Source organism: Ochlerotatus camptorhynchus, unplaced genomic scaffold, assembly GCF_037179485.1.
Source record: "Ochlerotatus camptorhynchus isolate MF236.1 unplaced genomic scaffold, CSIRO-AGI_Acam_v1.1 ptg000746l, whole genome shotgun sequence".
Taxonomy (NCBI): domain Eukaryota; kingdom Metazoa; phylum Arthropoda; class Insecta; order Diptera; family Culicidae; genus Ochlerotatus; species Ochlerotatus camptorhynchus.
The window spans coordinates 95,504-113,068 of record NW_027041214.1 but is presented as its reverse complement, the minus strand read 5'-3'; the positions used below and the strand labels follow the sequence as shown (position 1 = coordinate 113,068).

At 40.2% G+C, this 17,565-nt stretch overlaps 1 protein-coding gene across 4 annotated transcripts in view; it reads right to left on the bottom strand.

Annotated features, from left to right (window-relative positions):
• LOC135714868 (muscle M-line assembly protein unc-89-like) overlaps positions 1 to 17,565 on the bottom strand; it is a 148,309-nt gene that overhangs the window by 69,992 nt on the left and 60,752 nt on the right. For 2 of the 4 annotated variants that reach the window (XM_065238279.1, XM_065238280.1), the window contains 2 exons: positions 7,202 to 8,128; positions 6,467 to 6,623 (listed from right to left, as the gene is read on the bottom strand). In XM_065238279.1, coding sequence (XP_065094351.1) covers positions 6,467 to 6,623; positions 7,202 to 8,128 — 1,084 coding nt within the window. Of the gene's footprint in view, positions 1 to 6,462; positions 6,624 to 7,201; positions 8,129 to 17,565 lie in introns of those variants that run through there. The other 2 variants (XM_065238281.1, XM_065238282.1) reach the window with 2 other exon arrangements.

The following is a 17,565-nucleotide window of genomic DNA, read 5'->3' as shown; positions in this document are numbered from 1 at the left end:
AACCATACCGTGGCGGCCATCGCGATGTGACTCAGTGCCAACGGTGTCTAAACTTCGGACACGGCACCTGCAACTGCAACATTAAGCCACGCTGCGGCAATTGAGCTCAAGACCATGCCACCCCGAATGTGCTGCGGATGAAGCTGTGGCGACCAAATGCGCCAACTGTGGTAGTGCTCACCAAGGATCCGACAAGCAGAGCTCCAAACGCGAGGATTTCAAGCGCATTCGAAAATAGGCGTCCACCAACAATCAACCAGGACGGAGGAAGGATAAGGCCTCAGCTTTCAGGGTGGAGGAGTGCGCAAGAGACATTTGGATCTTCTGCTGGACAAAGCTGTCCATCCCACCTGGATTCTGGAGACAACCAGCAATGCGAAACAACAACCCCGATCTGTTCTCAGCAGATGAAATGATGGAAAATTTTGTCAACATGACCAGTGCTCTTCGCAATGTGGGATATACCTTGATGTGTATTACATTGTTCCCCCTAGATTCCACCCCTTGCTAAACGAATAGTTGAGGGAACACACTCACACAACCACATACCCTCCACCGAACCAACGGCACGAGAGACTGTAGCATCGTGTCTCTTCCTCTTTGTTCCCCATGCCACCGTGAGAGTAAGTCGTGCGTGAGTCTGTCTCCTGAGCTGGGTGATTCCTTCCGGCTGCAATATAGAATTACACATAGGCGATTCTGAAATCATTATTCTTAATTGGCCTTAAAGATCGATAGAACCTACATTTTTAACCACACGGGAATCGCCCATCATAGGAAAATAGACAGAAAAGTCCAAAGTTGTGAGTGCTGAGGAAAAAAAAATGTGTCGGATAGTGCAACTGGAAGTTTTTGTTTTCATATTCTCATCTCTGCAATCCAGTGAGGTAAGCCATTTTTTCCCCTTTTTTCATCGCCGCTTGCTCCATGCGAAAAGTTATTCAATGGAGGTATTCGGGACGAGTACCTTCTTCACCAATAGGCCATCCATCATCCGCGTAGCAGGACGCACGCTGCGGAACGGAACGAACGCAAAGAAAAAATGTTTTTAAGAAAAACCAGCATTTGGTCGTAGCGTGTTTGTTAAAGTTGACCAAGAGGTTTGACCGATTTTGAAGATTCTTACGCATTGATATTTATCATAAATCGGTGTTTCGGGATGAACACGATATTGGAAATTAAGCGAGGCACGCGTAAATTCTTTTGAATAACGATAAAGGGCCATTTAAAAAGCAACGAGGCATCAGGTTTTTCGTGTCGAGGCAACAATTACTCTCTTACTATCTAAAAGTTCTTCAGGACGAATGCATGTTTGAGAAGAAGAGGAGGATCCGGAACGGATCCAGATCTTACGATGTGACCAATGATTGATCATTCATGGTGCAGTGGGATGCACACCACAATACAAGTATGAACGCATGCAATGAATCTGTTTAAATAAAGTTACCATGCAATTAAACTGATTTCCATTTACTATTGATTTGCTCCTTAAAGTGAAAGTGGATCGGATTAAAATGACTTACTTCATTGATTTTTTTTTACAAAATAAAGCAGCGCTCAATCGAAAAAAACTCTTCCGTGCAAAATTAAAGAACTAAAATTGCTGTCTCCAGCAGTTTTTACAAGATTGTTTTATTGTTTAAATTTTCTGAAAACCATTTTCTTAGTTCAATTTTAGGACCAAAATCAAAGTGGTCGCTAACTTTGCTCATCAATTACTCAATTATTTCGTATAAAAGATCATATTTCACTCCCGTATATCGTTTAAAAATATTGTTAAGAACATTTCCTCCGAAGACAACATACCTGTAAAATGCATTATTTCAATGAAAACCATATTTTGTAACGCAGTGCTAATGCTTGGAGCATTAGATTTCGTTTTCCTAAGCTACCAACTGGCTTTTGCGTGTATCTGTGCGTAAACATGCGCCAGGTTGAAGAAAAATGTGATTTGGAACGCTCGCACAAAATAGAGTAAGCGAAAAAAGCCACACGACGGGGCGATCCATGAATGAATTAGCAAGAAAAACCATCAGCACCGTCAGCAGGAACAAGCTCGCGCGTGGCGTTTTTCATTCGCAATAATTGATGCATATTGTGAGATATATTTTGGTATTTCAATTCGAAATATTTTGCGAAAATGATCGATAATTGAAAACGGATGCTATTCGGCAATGTCAATGTCGCAAGAACTCCATTATGAAAGTGCTTGAAAATAAATAATAAAAATATTTTTAAATTGAGAGTATTTCTAAGTCATGTTGGAAACGCGTGTATTTGTGAAATAATAAAAACAATTCAAGTGTGTGTATGAGTAAGTTAATTTAAGGATACTCTGTGAAAGTTTCAGCCTATTTGATGGAGGTTTTCTGATATATCTGGATATTTTTAAGGATAAATGGAACTATTTTAGAAACCACCCACCTTTGCCATTGCTAAATGAAATATTTTTCAAATCAAAAGGTTCCTCAATTTTGACATGTTGTTTCACAAGTATTTGAGGATATTGTGCGAAAATTTCAGCCTATTTGATTGACTATTTCAGTTATATCTTGATATTTTTAAAGATAATTAGATAAATTGAACTATATATTCAAATATTGTAGAAATCATCCACCTTTGCCATTGATCAATAAAATATTTTTTAAACCAATTTGATCTTCAAATTTAACAAGTTGTTTCATAAGTATTTGAGTATATTTTGTAAAAATTTCAGCCTTTTTGATGAAGGTATTCTGATATATCCGGATATTTTTAAAGATAATTCGATAAATTATACTATTTATGAAATCACCCACCTTTGCCATTGCTAAATAAAATATTGTTTAAATCAAATTGATCCTGAGTGGCACCGGTTGTGTAGTGGTAAGCGTGATCATCTTTCACCCCAGCAGGCCTGGGTACAATCCCAGTTGACGCCACCGGGATGTTCTGATATGTCTTGGTATTTTTAAAGATAATTACATAATTCCATGAACTTCGGCAGAACTTCCCTGAACTTCAGCAGAACTTTCCTGAACTTCAGCAGAACTTCTCTGAACTTAGGCAGGACTTCGCTGAACTTAGGCAGGACTTCGCTGAACTTCAGCAGAAGTTCCCTGAGGTTCGACAGGCCTTCCCTGAACTTCGGCATGAGTTCCCTGAACTTCATCAAGACTTCCCTGATTTCCATGAATTGAAATGAAAGGACTTCCCTGAACTTCAGCAGCCCTTCCCTGAACTTCTCTGATCTCCAGCAGGACTTCCCTGAACTTCGGCAAGACTTCCCTAAATTGGTAAGGTCACTAAACTGGTAAGGTAAGGCAAAATAGTATCGAATAGAATATTGATCTAGACCATTTTTTTTCTTCTGCTTCGTAAAATCAAATATTTCCACAATTTTGTTTTGTTTTGTTGCGCTTGACAAAAATAGAACTAGGGTTTTTGAGGGCGGGTTGCCCTTTACCTCTCTTTTCTGAACGATTTTAAACAAAAAATGGAATCATTCTGTCAAAGATGACTTCTAATTTTTTTAACCTTTCCATGTACCGTTGAATTTGATAAAGAGTCACAAATTGTTGAGATATTGTTAGTCTAATATTGCTTCTTGATTCTAAATTCGTTCTTAATTCCGTCCTAACGCATTGAAACGCCATTAGATTTTCTTCGTCCTACGGATAAACGTAGACAAGGGGATTCGCTAGGAGTGCTTCTTTTGTTTTGAGAACAATGAGCGTAAATATTCATACAATGCGCTCTAACATGATTTATGTTGTAGTTAATGAACTAACGCATCGGAAAAAAAAACCCATTATTTATTTGTACATAGTGAAATAATTGATATTATTGATCTTCTCTGGTCGATAGAACGGAAACGGGCGTTTACGACGAAGTAGTGCTCTACCTTTTAAAGACAAAAAGCTTATCATTATAGTGCATAAAAATCAGTGACTAGCATGAAAGAATTTAAAAATCCTGTTTGTCCATTTTCTTTTCATAGGAAGAATGGAAGCAGAACCCGGAAAATATGTGCGTATCACTCCAACGAATGAGGAGGACGACATCGACGAGATCGAAGGAACTCAAAGTGACACAAATACTAGCCAGGAGCACATCAAAGAAATAGAAGATCTTGAATCTCCTGCCAAAACATATTATGCCTGTACAGATAGAGCTACAGTCCTCGAGAAAGCGGTCGTAGATCTAGCCCAATTGCTAATGGAAAAGCCTTGGGAGCAATCAAAAGCCACACAAGTATCCAAGGATGTGACAAATGCTTCGTGGGGTGGACTTAATGGTCAAACAATGTCAACGGAAACACAGTCTGCGATCCGGTTTATTCCCTCCTTTCCTAAGGACATCCCCACGAGTGGAATGCAGGAAGCGTTTGATCATTTCTACGTCCGAGCCTTGACGCACCAAACTGGATTCACGCACGCTCTCTCGTCAGGTGTTCGGCGACGATTAAGAAGATTTCCGTTGCGGTACGAATGCTGCTAATAGCTGGAAAGCTAAAGCTGGAGGTGTTTTAGTGGTTGTAAATTCAAGGTTTAAAGTGAGGTTACTTGGATATGCTTAGAGCAGGTGTCGACGTCGATCAAACTGGGCGATCGTACCTTGTTTCCGGTGTAATTTCCTCCCGACCGTATACGTGAGCGTGACCTCATCGAAACTCATTGCCAATCGGTTTTCTCTGTTTTTGTTTTGAACACGTGGGATGTCGATGTGTGCAAATTCATGGCAGTGTAAGCAGGACTGCTGCTGCCCTTGTATCCCACCGCAGTTTCTTCGCCCTGTATTGTCACGAGTGAAGAAATGTTCTTCGTTACTACCATTCGAGCAACACAAACACGGGTATTAACACCACCAAAATCACTGTATCGTTCACCCACATTAGATCACGAACACTAATAACTAAAAACTACTAACGTAGTCGGTGAGGAAAACTGAGATCTGGTCGTTGGTGATGCTTTCGGGTAGTTCAAGCCGTCGTAATCCGTAGCTCGTAGGACTTGCCATCAAACACGAACTCGTGCTTGCCCAAGTAACAATTTTGGTTTTATGAAGGTTCTGTAGACCATGATTTAGACTTGTAGAATGCTATAAAACCTCTATAAAACTGGAAATGTTACTTGGGTGCTATCGCGTTGCCCCGCGATCTTCTCGGCAAGTTCAAGGTTGTTGACCTTCACGAAGGTACATCCAAGCCGTCTGCTTGGTTGGAGTAGAAGCACGTTTTCGCGCGTAAGACCGAGTTCTTTCCCGATGAACTTATGGATCTCGTCATGAGAGAGGATCTTCGGAAACTGCGAATAGTCAACGCGAAACGTATTTTCGCGGCGCGGCATCGCGGAATATGACGTCGTGGCGAACGCGAACGCGATATTTGAAGCGACGGTAGAAAATAACCGATAAAGAAACATACAATAGTCCGTGAACGACTTCCGAAACTTGCTTGTCCAAACACATTTACTGATCGGCTCGGAATTTGAGCGCTAACTTCTAAATTCAAAACTAACATTCATTTTCTATTATAATACAATCATCAACAGAGCAAATAACATGCGTTATAGTCACAGTTTTCAGGACCCGTATGCAATACAAACATTATGCATTGCTTATGCAAGGTCTGCGTAGTTTGGTTATCTTTTTCAGTCACGCACGAAGAACGAAAAGAATCATTACAAAAGCAATTTTTATTGTTTGCTCTTCGTAAAATAGGTCGGACAAGATATTCTTTTCCATCATATGAAGCCCGCTGCATGCTCTTCAGGATCCAAACATTAAAAATACGCCCCAAATTTTGTAATGGTTTAATTTGTAAATGATATCGTTTTGCATCGCATTGATTCAAAAAAACTTTTATCAAAATTTAATATTAACATACCCTCCCGGCAACTACGGAATCGAATTAGTTTTATTACAAGCCAACATCGTACAAACTATGCCAAATTTGCAATTTTGAGTGATACGAATTGCAAAACTATTGACTTTACAATGACAAAAGCCAAAATGAAGCAATACTTCAATTCTATTCGTTAATTATGAACACGCAAAAGTAGTACAATGTAAACATAATACTGTTGTTTGTTTTTTGGATATAACGTTGTTTAGAAGTAAGGCATTAAATGTAATCATCATTGTTTCAAAACGGTCTACTCTTGATTGAAGACAAATAAATAAATAAATAAATAAAGCCTTTCGGTACACATCGGAAAAGCAAACAACATCGGATTTGATAGTTGTGGAAGTGCTCAAGTTAAGAGCAGTCATAAAGTTCAAGTTGGGCTGAATGAGCCAAAGATGAAATACAAGAATTCAATTAATATGATACAGCTAAACGATTGTTTTTTACAATTATTATTAAAGGCTACGTAGACTCTATGAGGAGGGGGATTGGTTTCCGAAAATACAACTAAGTTTTGTGAATGAGGGATCTTTGAACGTTGTTTTTCTAAAACGTAAACCTTTACTTGTTAGTAGTTACCTTAATTTGTAGACTCCATCTTTCTCGCGAGATATTATTACTTTATCAATTCCATTCTTGAACTCTCTTCCGTCTCTTTCCCATAACAAAGTAGGAGTGGGAGTTCCTCGAACGTGGACTTCTAGTATAAGATCGTTCACTCGAATGTCATAGTAGTCTATGCAATGAAAATACAATAAAATATTAGAGGGCGGTAAAAATTAATAAATCATTGATGATTAATGGTTAATCATTAGCATTTAGCATAACTCTTAAGACATTTATCATCAATGATTAAGATTAATGATTAAATTAATTGTTAACCAATTGAAGACAAGATCGACGGAAAACAAATCAAGGAAAAAATAAGCAAAGTATAACATTGGCATCCATAGACACATTCTCGAGCTGTATACATATATGTATAGCACTTTAATAAACTTAATGATCAAAGCCATGCTTAATGCGTATGTAGATACAGTACAGGCAGAATGAAAAAAAATCAATTGCACAGACGACCACTTAACACTAGACAACACACAAAACACAACACCCAGTCTAGACAAAAATCGAACCATCACTTCGTGGCACTCACAATACGCCTTAACGACGGATGACGCCGCTAACCGCATGATCATCACGAAGCTCACATGCAAATAAAATACATGCAGGATGATTCCATCACAGGCTAATTAAATGTATGCGCGTTTTATCATTATTTACTACCAATCTTCCGACAAAAGCATTAAAACTCACCTGTTATTCTTGTAAATGTAGGTTTAGTTTGTACTTCTTTGGTGCTTGAAAATACAGTAACTTTACAAGAACACTCTATTTCACTGTCTGCGTTCTTAGCTTGCGCCGTGTATTCTCCTGCGTCTGATAAAGTCACATGGTTGATTTTGATGCAACCAAACTCGGCTTTAGTTGCATTTACTAAATCCTTACTCCATACTAATGGTTTTCCATTTTTCATCCACTTGTATTGAGGTTGCGGCCCAGCAACAATGCATACAAGTTTAAGGGTTCCGCCTTCTTGTGCAGGAAGGTTTTTAAGTTTAGTTTCCCATGTAAGCTTCTTTTTAGAATCCCTTATGATGAATGGTTCTGATGGACCATCATCAAACCTTCGCCTGGGCATTATTTTAGGTTTGTAGACCGGTTTTGATTTTGGAGGTTCAGGTTCCTTTACAACTTCTTTATCAGTAGATTGGGCATCTATGGTATCACCCTTTTCTTGTTCTATATCCTTTGCAGTAGAATCTTGATTCTCTTCGTTTGTCACACTGTAGACACTGTCGTCTTCATTGACCGGTGGTGATGTTTCCTGTGATATATTTAGGGGTAAACTAAATGCTAGTTCCTCTTCGTGTTGCCTTTTAAATCGTTCGGCGTGTTCAACACGATGTGCATGAACGAATTGCTCATTTGAGTTGAAGTTTACTTCGTGTTTAACTTTACTTTGGCCATCACTATTATTAGCGCGACATTCATATAAACCACAATCCTCCAAATGAGGTTTATGTATGCGCAACTGGTACTTCCCGTTTGGTTCACGGTTCAGCATCAATTTGTCATCATAAGTAATTTTTTCCTCATTCTTGTACCATTGAATTTCTGGATTAGGTACACCGTGAACTTGTGTTTCCAGAACAAGATCATTAGCTCTTGAGTCGTAGAATTCTGTAAATAATAATAAGATTTATTTCACAAGGCATTCGTAACATATATACTTATTGTTTTGCAGTATGCGCTCAACTCCGATTTTACGCGTTTTTTTGTTGACGTAGACTACGTCTTACGGGAAGGTACTGGGGGTAAATCGTAAACCTAAAATCGCGACCGTCATGAAAAGGTGTAAGGTTTTGAACGCTTATAACTTTGTCATTTATAGATGAAATTAAAATCCAAATACGCCAATCGATAGGAAATAACTCTCGTAAGCTTTTTCAATTTTTCATAAAAAAAACTGTTAACTGTTAAAAATGTACAAATAAAAAGTGAAAATTTTATCACTGTTTTCATGAAATAAACGTTCTTCCCAAACCCAGTCGTGATAATCTGAAAAGTTATAAAGCAGCGCTGCTAAAGTGCTTCAACTCATTTCGCTTCGAATGGCAGGTAAGTAGCAGCAGTAGCAGTAGCAGTAGGAAGGCGGTTCCTGTCAAGCGCGCAGCGTTCGAGTTTTTCACCTCGAACTTTGCGCGTCGTTGCCGTCGAGATCACTGGCTGACTGGTAGCGGCGTCGCCTCGATGACGCAAGCGCTCCTTGCCTGAATGATAACTACAAATCTCAATTACTTTTTCGAAAGGACATATCAGCTTTTGTAAACAACGCATTTTATCGTCGGTTTGGCATAACTGATAGCTTGCCCACATTCTAACACCACTATAACAGGTAGGGGAAAATTTCTTCCATCTGATGGTAGTGTTAGCATGCGTGGGTGAGCTACCAGTTACGCCAAATCGACGATTAAATGCGTTATTTACAAAAGCGTACCTTCGAAAAAATAATCGAGCCCATGTGTACCAATTGCCGAGTTAAATTTAACTCGTGGTTAAACGTGACATTTCGAAAGTTATTTTCAATGTTCGAAAATGCCGAAAATTGATCAGTTTTCAAACAAAACTCAGCCACGGTTACCAAAATTTAACTTCTAGTCGGTCCGAAATAACCACGCTCGTATAGTAGGGTTATTCGATAACTCATCTGTAACTTTTAACCACGAGTTAAATTTAACTCGCCCATTACGACACCGCCTTGGAAGTAAAATTAGGGCCATGCATAAATTACTTATATTTCTTTGACCAATTAAACCACCTAATACATGGCCGGTCCCAACTTCTGAAACCCCTCTCCTCCCTCAACTACTACGTTATTTATCAAAGTTCCCTAATCATTGGGTAACAGTGGAAATCAGCAGCACACACCACACAAAACGGGTTGGAAATTTAGGCGAAATTTCGGTATTGATCGTCAATATCTCGCGATCGGAACATTTTAGCTTGAAATCCCTCAATTCAATTCTCGGTACATCTTTAATCTAGTGATTAAACAAAAATACTAAATATGGTTTTAAAAAAAAAATCTGTGGTGAAAAAAAAAAGAGGATTTCCCTACACACATTACAGACTCCTGTACCAAGCACTGAAATTATCAGACGATACCTCTATTTATGCTTTTAGATTAGCTATGAAAGTCCATCCTGTAGTAGATAGAGTTAGTGTTGAATAAATAATGAGTAGTGATAGTCCGTATGTAAACGGAATCTCATTGGTTAGATAATTTTGATAGGTTAGCAGGTATAAATATGAAGTATCGTAAAACGGGGTATCTTTGATAATGCGGGTAACTTTGATAGTATATTATAAAGATTAAATTAACTCGCTGCGCTTTTTCTAAATTAGAAATATTGGCTCCGAATTGCAGCTTAGTGTATTTCCGTTGATATCGTATATAGTTTTTATATTGTATGAGTTAAATATTTTACAAAAATATAAAAAAAAACCATTTGCGTATTTTTCGCCTGTTTGAAAAAGCACTCAAACCATCATTTATGAAATGTATTTCCGATATGGCCATCACAAATTCAATGATGTATTCTTATTGACTATGTTGTTTTCTGATTATATACTCATTCAAAGTTTCATATTTACAGAACTGAAAAGTTTGAGTTTCACGATTTTTTTTTCTATATTCATCGAGCATTATCAAAGTAACCCCAAATCAAAATACTGATGTTCGGTAACACAACCTTAAAAATATGGCAAATGCTTTAATTTCCGTTAAACAAATAATTATCGAATTTACTCCTCGATCCTCAGTACTTGTTTTAAAAATATAAAATTTAAAAAATATTCATTGCAACAAAAAATTATTAGAATAAACTTTAAAAAATTATCAATGTTACCCCGTTTTACGGTAGGGTTTTTGATCTAATTTCCGTCCTACTAAGCGCATCCCGCACTTTACCTCTCTTTTTTGAAAGGGTTTGAACAAAACATTGAATGTTTTCATCAAAGATAACTTCTAAATTTATACACCTTTCCATACGTACCGTTGGATTGGATAAAGAGTCATTCAATGTTGAGATATTATATATTAAAAATCTAACACTGCTTCTTGATTCTAAATTCGTCCTACGAGTTTCAATTCCGTCCTAACGCATTGAAACGCCATTAGATTTTCTTCTTCTTACAGATAAACGTAGAAAAAGTGGATTCGCTAGTGGAGCGCTTCTTTTGTTTTGAGAACAATGAGTGTAAATATTCATACAATGCGCTGTAATAGGCTTTATTTTGTGGCCTATGAACTAACGGATCGGAACAAACGTATTATTGTTTTGCGCATGGTGAAATCATTGATATCATTGATGATTTCTGCTCGATAGAACGGAAATGGACGTAGCGCTCTTCCCTACCTAAGCTCGTTGAAGTCATTCTTGTAACGTATTGTAGAGGTGACGGACCACCAGCAGCAGCAGAAACAGCAGCAACAGAAACAGCAGCAGCAGAAACAGCAGCAGCAGCAAATACAGCAGCAGCAATAGAAGCAGCCGCACCCGTGGGAGCTGCATCGCTAATTCGTGTAACCGTGGCCGAGGCTGGAAACCTCGGTCCGTTCACGACACATCCAACTTGGAAAATTATGCCATAGAACAGTTCGACAGTGAGCATTCATAAGGGCGTAAACGCGACGATCGATTCTCTTCGTCGATTTTCTCTTTTGTTAATAACTCGCTCGAATTAACGTTTCTCGGTGCGTTTGCTGTCGCTTTTGATAGCCAATACAACCTGTTACAACTCTGCATTGAACAAATTCTTGAAAATTGTTTCGCTTATCTGTAGCAATGCAAAGAGGAAATCGATGAAGAGAATCGATCATCGCTTATACGCCCTTATGCATGCTCACTGTCGAGTTTATAAAATCCCAAATTTTTTGCTGATGGGGGCGAGGCATAGCAAGCCGTTTGATTGCATAATTTTCCATGTAGGAGGGACTTACAATGCTTATCTCTTAGCAGTACCGTCGAGTTTTTTCAGTGATAGGTACTGAAATTCGGCAGTGAGCGTTCAATATGGCCTACTTGTAATGGTCGATCCTCTTCATCGATTTTCTCTTTACATTGCTACAGCTAAGCGAAACAATTCAAGCTGAATATTGCATTAGATCCTAAGTAACATTGACAAGATTCTCTTCGTCGACTTTCTCCTTGAATCCACTTGGCCCAGGTATTTTCAGCACACATATCGATAAAAGAAGTTTTTATCTAGCATCTAATACGACAAATACAAGCTACGGTTATGTGCTCAAGTTATTAACGGAAGAGAAAGTCGACGAAGAGAATCGATCAATGTTAGGACCTAATGCAATGTTCAGCTTGAATATTATCTGAATTTTTTTCATTGTAGTGCACCCTCCCCTTGGCTAGTTTTTGCACCTTGCTGTTGGTGGGCGGGCTTAATTTCATGCTTTATAGTGGAGTGTTGGAGACGGTAGGTGGTCGGCGCTGCTGGCTCATGACGCGATAGAATGGCGTCATGGGCAGGCAATGGGATTACTAAGCTTCCCCTCTCTGATAAACCACTGCATGAGAGAACCAAAGATCTAGTCTAGCAGTGATAGTATCACACTTGTTACTCCTTTAATTGAGAGCCGCGTCGTAATACGCTTACGTATAGGCACTGACGTTGGGTGTGATACTGGCGGGTTTTGCCGCAAATCACTCTTATTTTATTTATTTTTACGCAGATAGATTTGTTTGGGTTTACAAGGGAATTATACTATTGAAATATTTCAGAAAGTGCCTGACGGTGCTCTTTCTATTTGCGTGACAAACTTTCATTGTTGTTTTCATTGAAGTATTACTCAGGAAACAATGTTAAACATCATTTATTGTAACTAATCTTATATGTGCTCCATTTTGATTTGGGATAAATGTTTGAACTATGGCTCGGGATTTCCACTGTGGCGTGCTACTATTGTGACATACCCATACGTATTTTTGTGGTGCGACATAGTGGAAGCGTGTGAGCATAGTTGGAACATATACCCTATATAATTTAAAAATCAGCTAGGAGACTAACTTCAAAATGAAGCATTTTAGTCACATGTTACCTGGGTCGAACTAAGATATAATAAATAGGTATAGGCATAAATCAAAAGTATTTTTTTTTTCTTAATTACTTTATTTGTACAGGCTCAATCGAATAAACTTTACAGAGCCAAGTTATCATTTTCTTTATACATTATGAATGTCTTAAATCTAAAATTAAAGGATTGGAACCGATTACTCGCGGTCTTCTCGAGGTTATTGGATGACAATTGTTTGGATCGGGAGAGGGAAAAGGAGATTTGGAATATGATTCTAAAATTTCACTATTTCTAAAACATATACTTAATCTTATCGACGTTATATCAACTCTGTAATAATACAATTATTACAGAAACAAATTTACAAAAAAAAAATACACACACACATACAAAACACAAACTAAACACAAGGTTAATCAAACTTACAATCTATGGTTAATATTCTTCAAGAAAACATATATGAGTTGCATAAACTCCAGATCGCGTCTAGCCAAAATATCCCGAACTGGAACATTAGGTTGTCTACCTCGAGCCCGAAGGGAATCGTACAACTCGGATCTGACTCCACGGTGCTCAGCACATGACCAAATAATGTGATCTGCGTCCTGGTACCCTTGTCCACATTCACAGAGATTACTGTCCCCCAGCTCAACACGGAACAAGTGAGCGTTTAACGAGTAGTGATTGGACATGAGGCGAGACATCATACGAATGAAGTCTCGACCCACATCCAACCCCTTGAACCAAGGACACTTCGACACCTTAGGGATGATTGAATATAACCATCGTCCCAAACTCCCTTCACTCCATTTATTTTGCCAGCTGGCGAGTGACTGTTGACGATAAATGAAGAAAAATTCGTCGTAGGCGATTTGTCGATTGTAAATATCGCCTTCCATAGCACCCACCTTTGCAAGCGAGTCCGCCTTCTCATTGCCCGGAATCGAGCAATGAGATGGGACCCATGCAAAGGTGATGACAAAAGATCTTAAAGATAAAGCACTTAGAAGCTCTCGTATTTTCATGAGAAAATACGAGGAGTGCTTTACCGGCCTCATGGAGCGAATAGCCTCGACAGAACTGAGACTATCCGTAAAAATAAAATAATGATCTGGTGCAAGTGAGGCGATCGTTTCTAGCGTATAATGTATTGCCGCCAGTTCAGCAACATATACGGAACAAGGAGCATGAAGCATTCGAGAGGCGCTATGAAATTCGTTATAAATACCAAAACCAGCGGACGCCTCTATTAGTGATCCATCTGTGAAGAACGATCTTGCGGAATCAACTTGGCCAAACTTTGCAGCGAAAATTGACGGAGCAATCATGGAACGATGATGCTCTGGGATTCCGCGAATCTCTTGCGTCATCGATAAATCAAAATGAACAGAATTGTCGAAGTCGGAGAAGCAAACACGATAGGGATTATGCTGCGAAGGGCTGACATCCTGTGTTATGTACACGTAGTACAATGACATAAAACGAGTTTGAGGGTTTAGCTCAAGAAGCTTCTCAAAGTTTGCAATCACCAGTGGGTTCATAATTTCACAACGGGTGAGGAGCCTGAGGGATAATTCCGAAAACCGATCAGAGAGTGGCAACATGCCCGCTAACACTTCGAGACTCATCGTATGAGTCGAGTGCATGCATCCTAATGCAATACGAAGACAGCGATACTGGATCCGTTCCAGTTTGATGATGTGCGTTTTAGCCGCCGACTGGAAGCAAAAACTACCGTACTCTAAAACCGATAAAATCGTTGTACGGTACAACGTTAGAAGATCTTGCGGATGGGCTCCCCACCACGTTCCGGTAATTGTTCGGAGAAAATTGATCCTTTGTTGGCATTTCCGCTTCAGACACTCAATGTGGGATCTCCAGGTGCATTTTGAATCGAACCAGACCCCAAGATATTTGAAAGACATGGAATGAGTGATCGGCTTACCCAAAAGTTGAAGCTTCGGTTGTGCTGGGCTATGCTTCCTAGAAAAAACGACCAACTCAGTTTTCTCCGTGGAGAATTCGATACCTAGCTGGATAGCCCAAGTAGACAAATTGTCTAAGGTATCCTGTAAGGGTCCTTGCAGGTCGGCCTCTCTGGGTCCTGTCATAGACACTACTCCGTCATCTGCAAGTTGTCTCAACGTGCAGTTGTCCCTTAGACAATTGTCAATTTCTCTGACGTAGAAATTATACAGAAGGGGGCTTAAACATGAGCCCTGGGGGAGACCCATGTAGCTAAATCGTGAAGCTGTAGAGTTTCCATGAGAAAAGCTCATATGTTTCTCTGACAGCAAATTGTACAAAAAGTTATTAATTAATGGAGAAAGGCCACAAGCGTGGAGTTTGTCTGAAAGGACTTCAACGGATACTGAATCAAAAGCCCCCTTAATATCCAAGAAGACAGAAGCCATTTGCTCTTTTTTAGCAAAAGCCAACTGAATTTCTGTGGAAAGCAACGCGAGACAGTCGTTCGTTCCCTTGCCCCTACGGAAACCAAATTGAGTATCTGAGAGTAGGTGGTTCAACTCAACCCATTTGTCCAGGCGAAAAAGGATCATTTTCTCCAACAATTTTCGAATACACGATAACATCGCAATGGGACGATACGAGTTGTGATCTGACGCGGGTTTTCCAGGCTTTTTAATGGCTATAACTCTCACCCGCCTCCAATCATCCGGAACAATATTTAGCTCCAGAAACTGACCAAACAAGTTCAACATGCGCCTCTTAGCGACGTCTGGGAGGTTCTTCAACAAGTTGAACTTGATTCTATCAGCCCCCGGAGCCGAATTGCCAAACGAAAGGAGCGCGAGTGAGAGCTCCAGCATTGAAAAAGGCTGGCTGATCTCGTCTACCGAATTCGTCGTTTCGCGAGGAATCATCTGTGCCGGCACAGAATCAGGACATACTTTTCGCGCGAACTTGAGAATCCAACTATCCGAGTACTCCTCGCTCTCGTTGTTTGAAGACCGGTTACGCATCCTTCGCGCCGTGTTCCAAAGCGCATTCATCGACGTTTCGCGCGATAAACCGTCCACGAATTGCCGCCAGTATCCGCGTTTCTTGGCTTTGATGAGGCTCTTGAGTTCGCGTTCAAGAGCCGAGTACGCTTCGAAATGTACGGGTGTTCCACGTTTCCGGAAAAGCTTAAACGCGTCGGACTTTTTACGATAAACCTCAGTGCATTGCTGGTCCCACCAAGGGGAAGGAGGTTTCCTACGGAAAGACGTTCCTGGAACCGGCCGAGTTTGAGATCAGATTGGAGAGGAAGTTATATTCCTTCAACGGTGGAAGCCCTTCTACCGACGTTAGGGCATCTTCTATCACATTTTTGAACTTTGTCCAATCGATATCACGGGTAAGATCGTACGCGACGTTAACGGGTTCCGACGGATTGAACCCACTGGCAACTGAAACTTTGATCGGCAAGTGATCACTACCGTGGGGATCTTGGATCACATTCCACGTGCAATCCAACGATAATGAGTTAGAGCAAAGTGTGAGGTCTAATCTGCTTCCATTCGAGGATGGGCCAGCCAAACGTGTTACTTCTCCATTGTTAAGAATAGTCATATTAAAGCTGTCGCAGAGGTCATATATCAAAGTAGAACGGTTGTCATCATACAGTTCCCCCCAGCCTGTACCGTGGGAATTAAAATCTCCCATAATCAACCGTGGAGCAGGAAGTACCGAACAGATATCTGAAAGTTGTTTTCGATTAACAACGGCTCTAGGAGGAATATAAACAGAAGCAATACAAAGGCTCTTACCTTTAATAATAGCCTGACATGCGACAACTTCAATACCTGGAAATTGTGGAAGATTCACTCTATAGAAAGAATGGCACTTTTTGATCCCCAAAAGTACCCCTCCTCCACGCGAATCCTCACGATCCAGTCGAATAATGTTAAAATCATAAAAAGGAAGATCGATATCTGAAGAGAGCCAAGTTTCACAAAGAGTAAATTCATCACAATCATTATTGTGAACTAAAAACTTAAAAGAGTCTAATTTAGGAATAAGACTTCGACAATTCCACTGTAGAATAGTGATCAAATCCCCGACCTCGTTTGGAAAATTATCCATCGAAGGAAATGATTGCTGCAATGAGGGGCCACTTCAATGTCAATTGCTTCAAGAGGGTCTTCACAGAAGGAAGCATTGCCAGAACAATGCTTTTGAGAGGATCAGAAATATTGAGGTACTTGAAAATATCGTCCACAATGTTATCAAATGAGAACAACCCGGATGAAGAAGGGGCTTCTGTTCTTAAAAATGGGCCATCAGGGGTTTTTGATGTCCCCGGGAGAGATGGAAAATTCTGGTTATAGTCAGTTCTGCGGAAACCAGGAGGAGTTGAAACTTCCTTTTTTCCATCACTCCTTGATTTGGGCAAGCTGATTTGGGGTTCCTTATCTGCAACTTTCCGCGAACGGATGCGTTTTCGTTTCCGTGCAGAACCTTCCGGAAAACTGAAAGAAACTCCCTCCTCAGCCAAGTCAGAGTCAGACTCGTCATCAGACAAAACAGCAAAGGGATTTTTGTCGTTGGTTGATGGTGTGGCTGTTTTTAGCATGGCTGCAAAAGACTGCCTGGAACGCTCCTTAAGAGAGCGTTCTAGTTTCTCCCCGCGTTGTTTGTACGCCGGGCACGACGAGAGACCATGAGGAGTTCCCTTACAGTACACGCATTTTGATGCAGTGACTGTGCAGGCGCCATCCTCGTGCTTCTCCCCGCATTTGGAACAGCGTGCCTTGCTGCCACAGTGAGAGGCCGTGTGTCCCAACTGTTTGCAGTTTTGGCAGTTGATGACCCGAGGAACAAACAAACGCACAGGTAGCCGAAGTTTTCCCAACTCGATGTAGTGAGGAAGGGCTGAACCAGAAAAGGTCACCCGAAACGAGTCTGTGGGGGTAAAGCTCTTTTTACCCTCGCTGAAAGATACTGAGTTCAGCTTCTGGACTTCCAGTATCTCAACCGTGGGAAGCAAGGGGTTCTTGAAACGGCCAACCGCTTGCTTCGC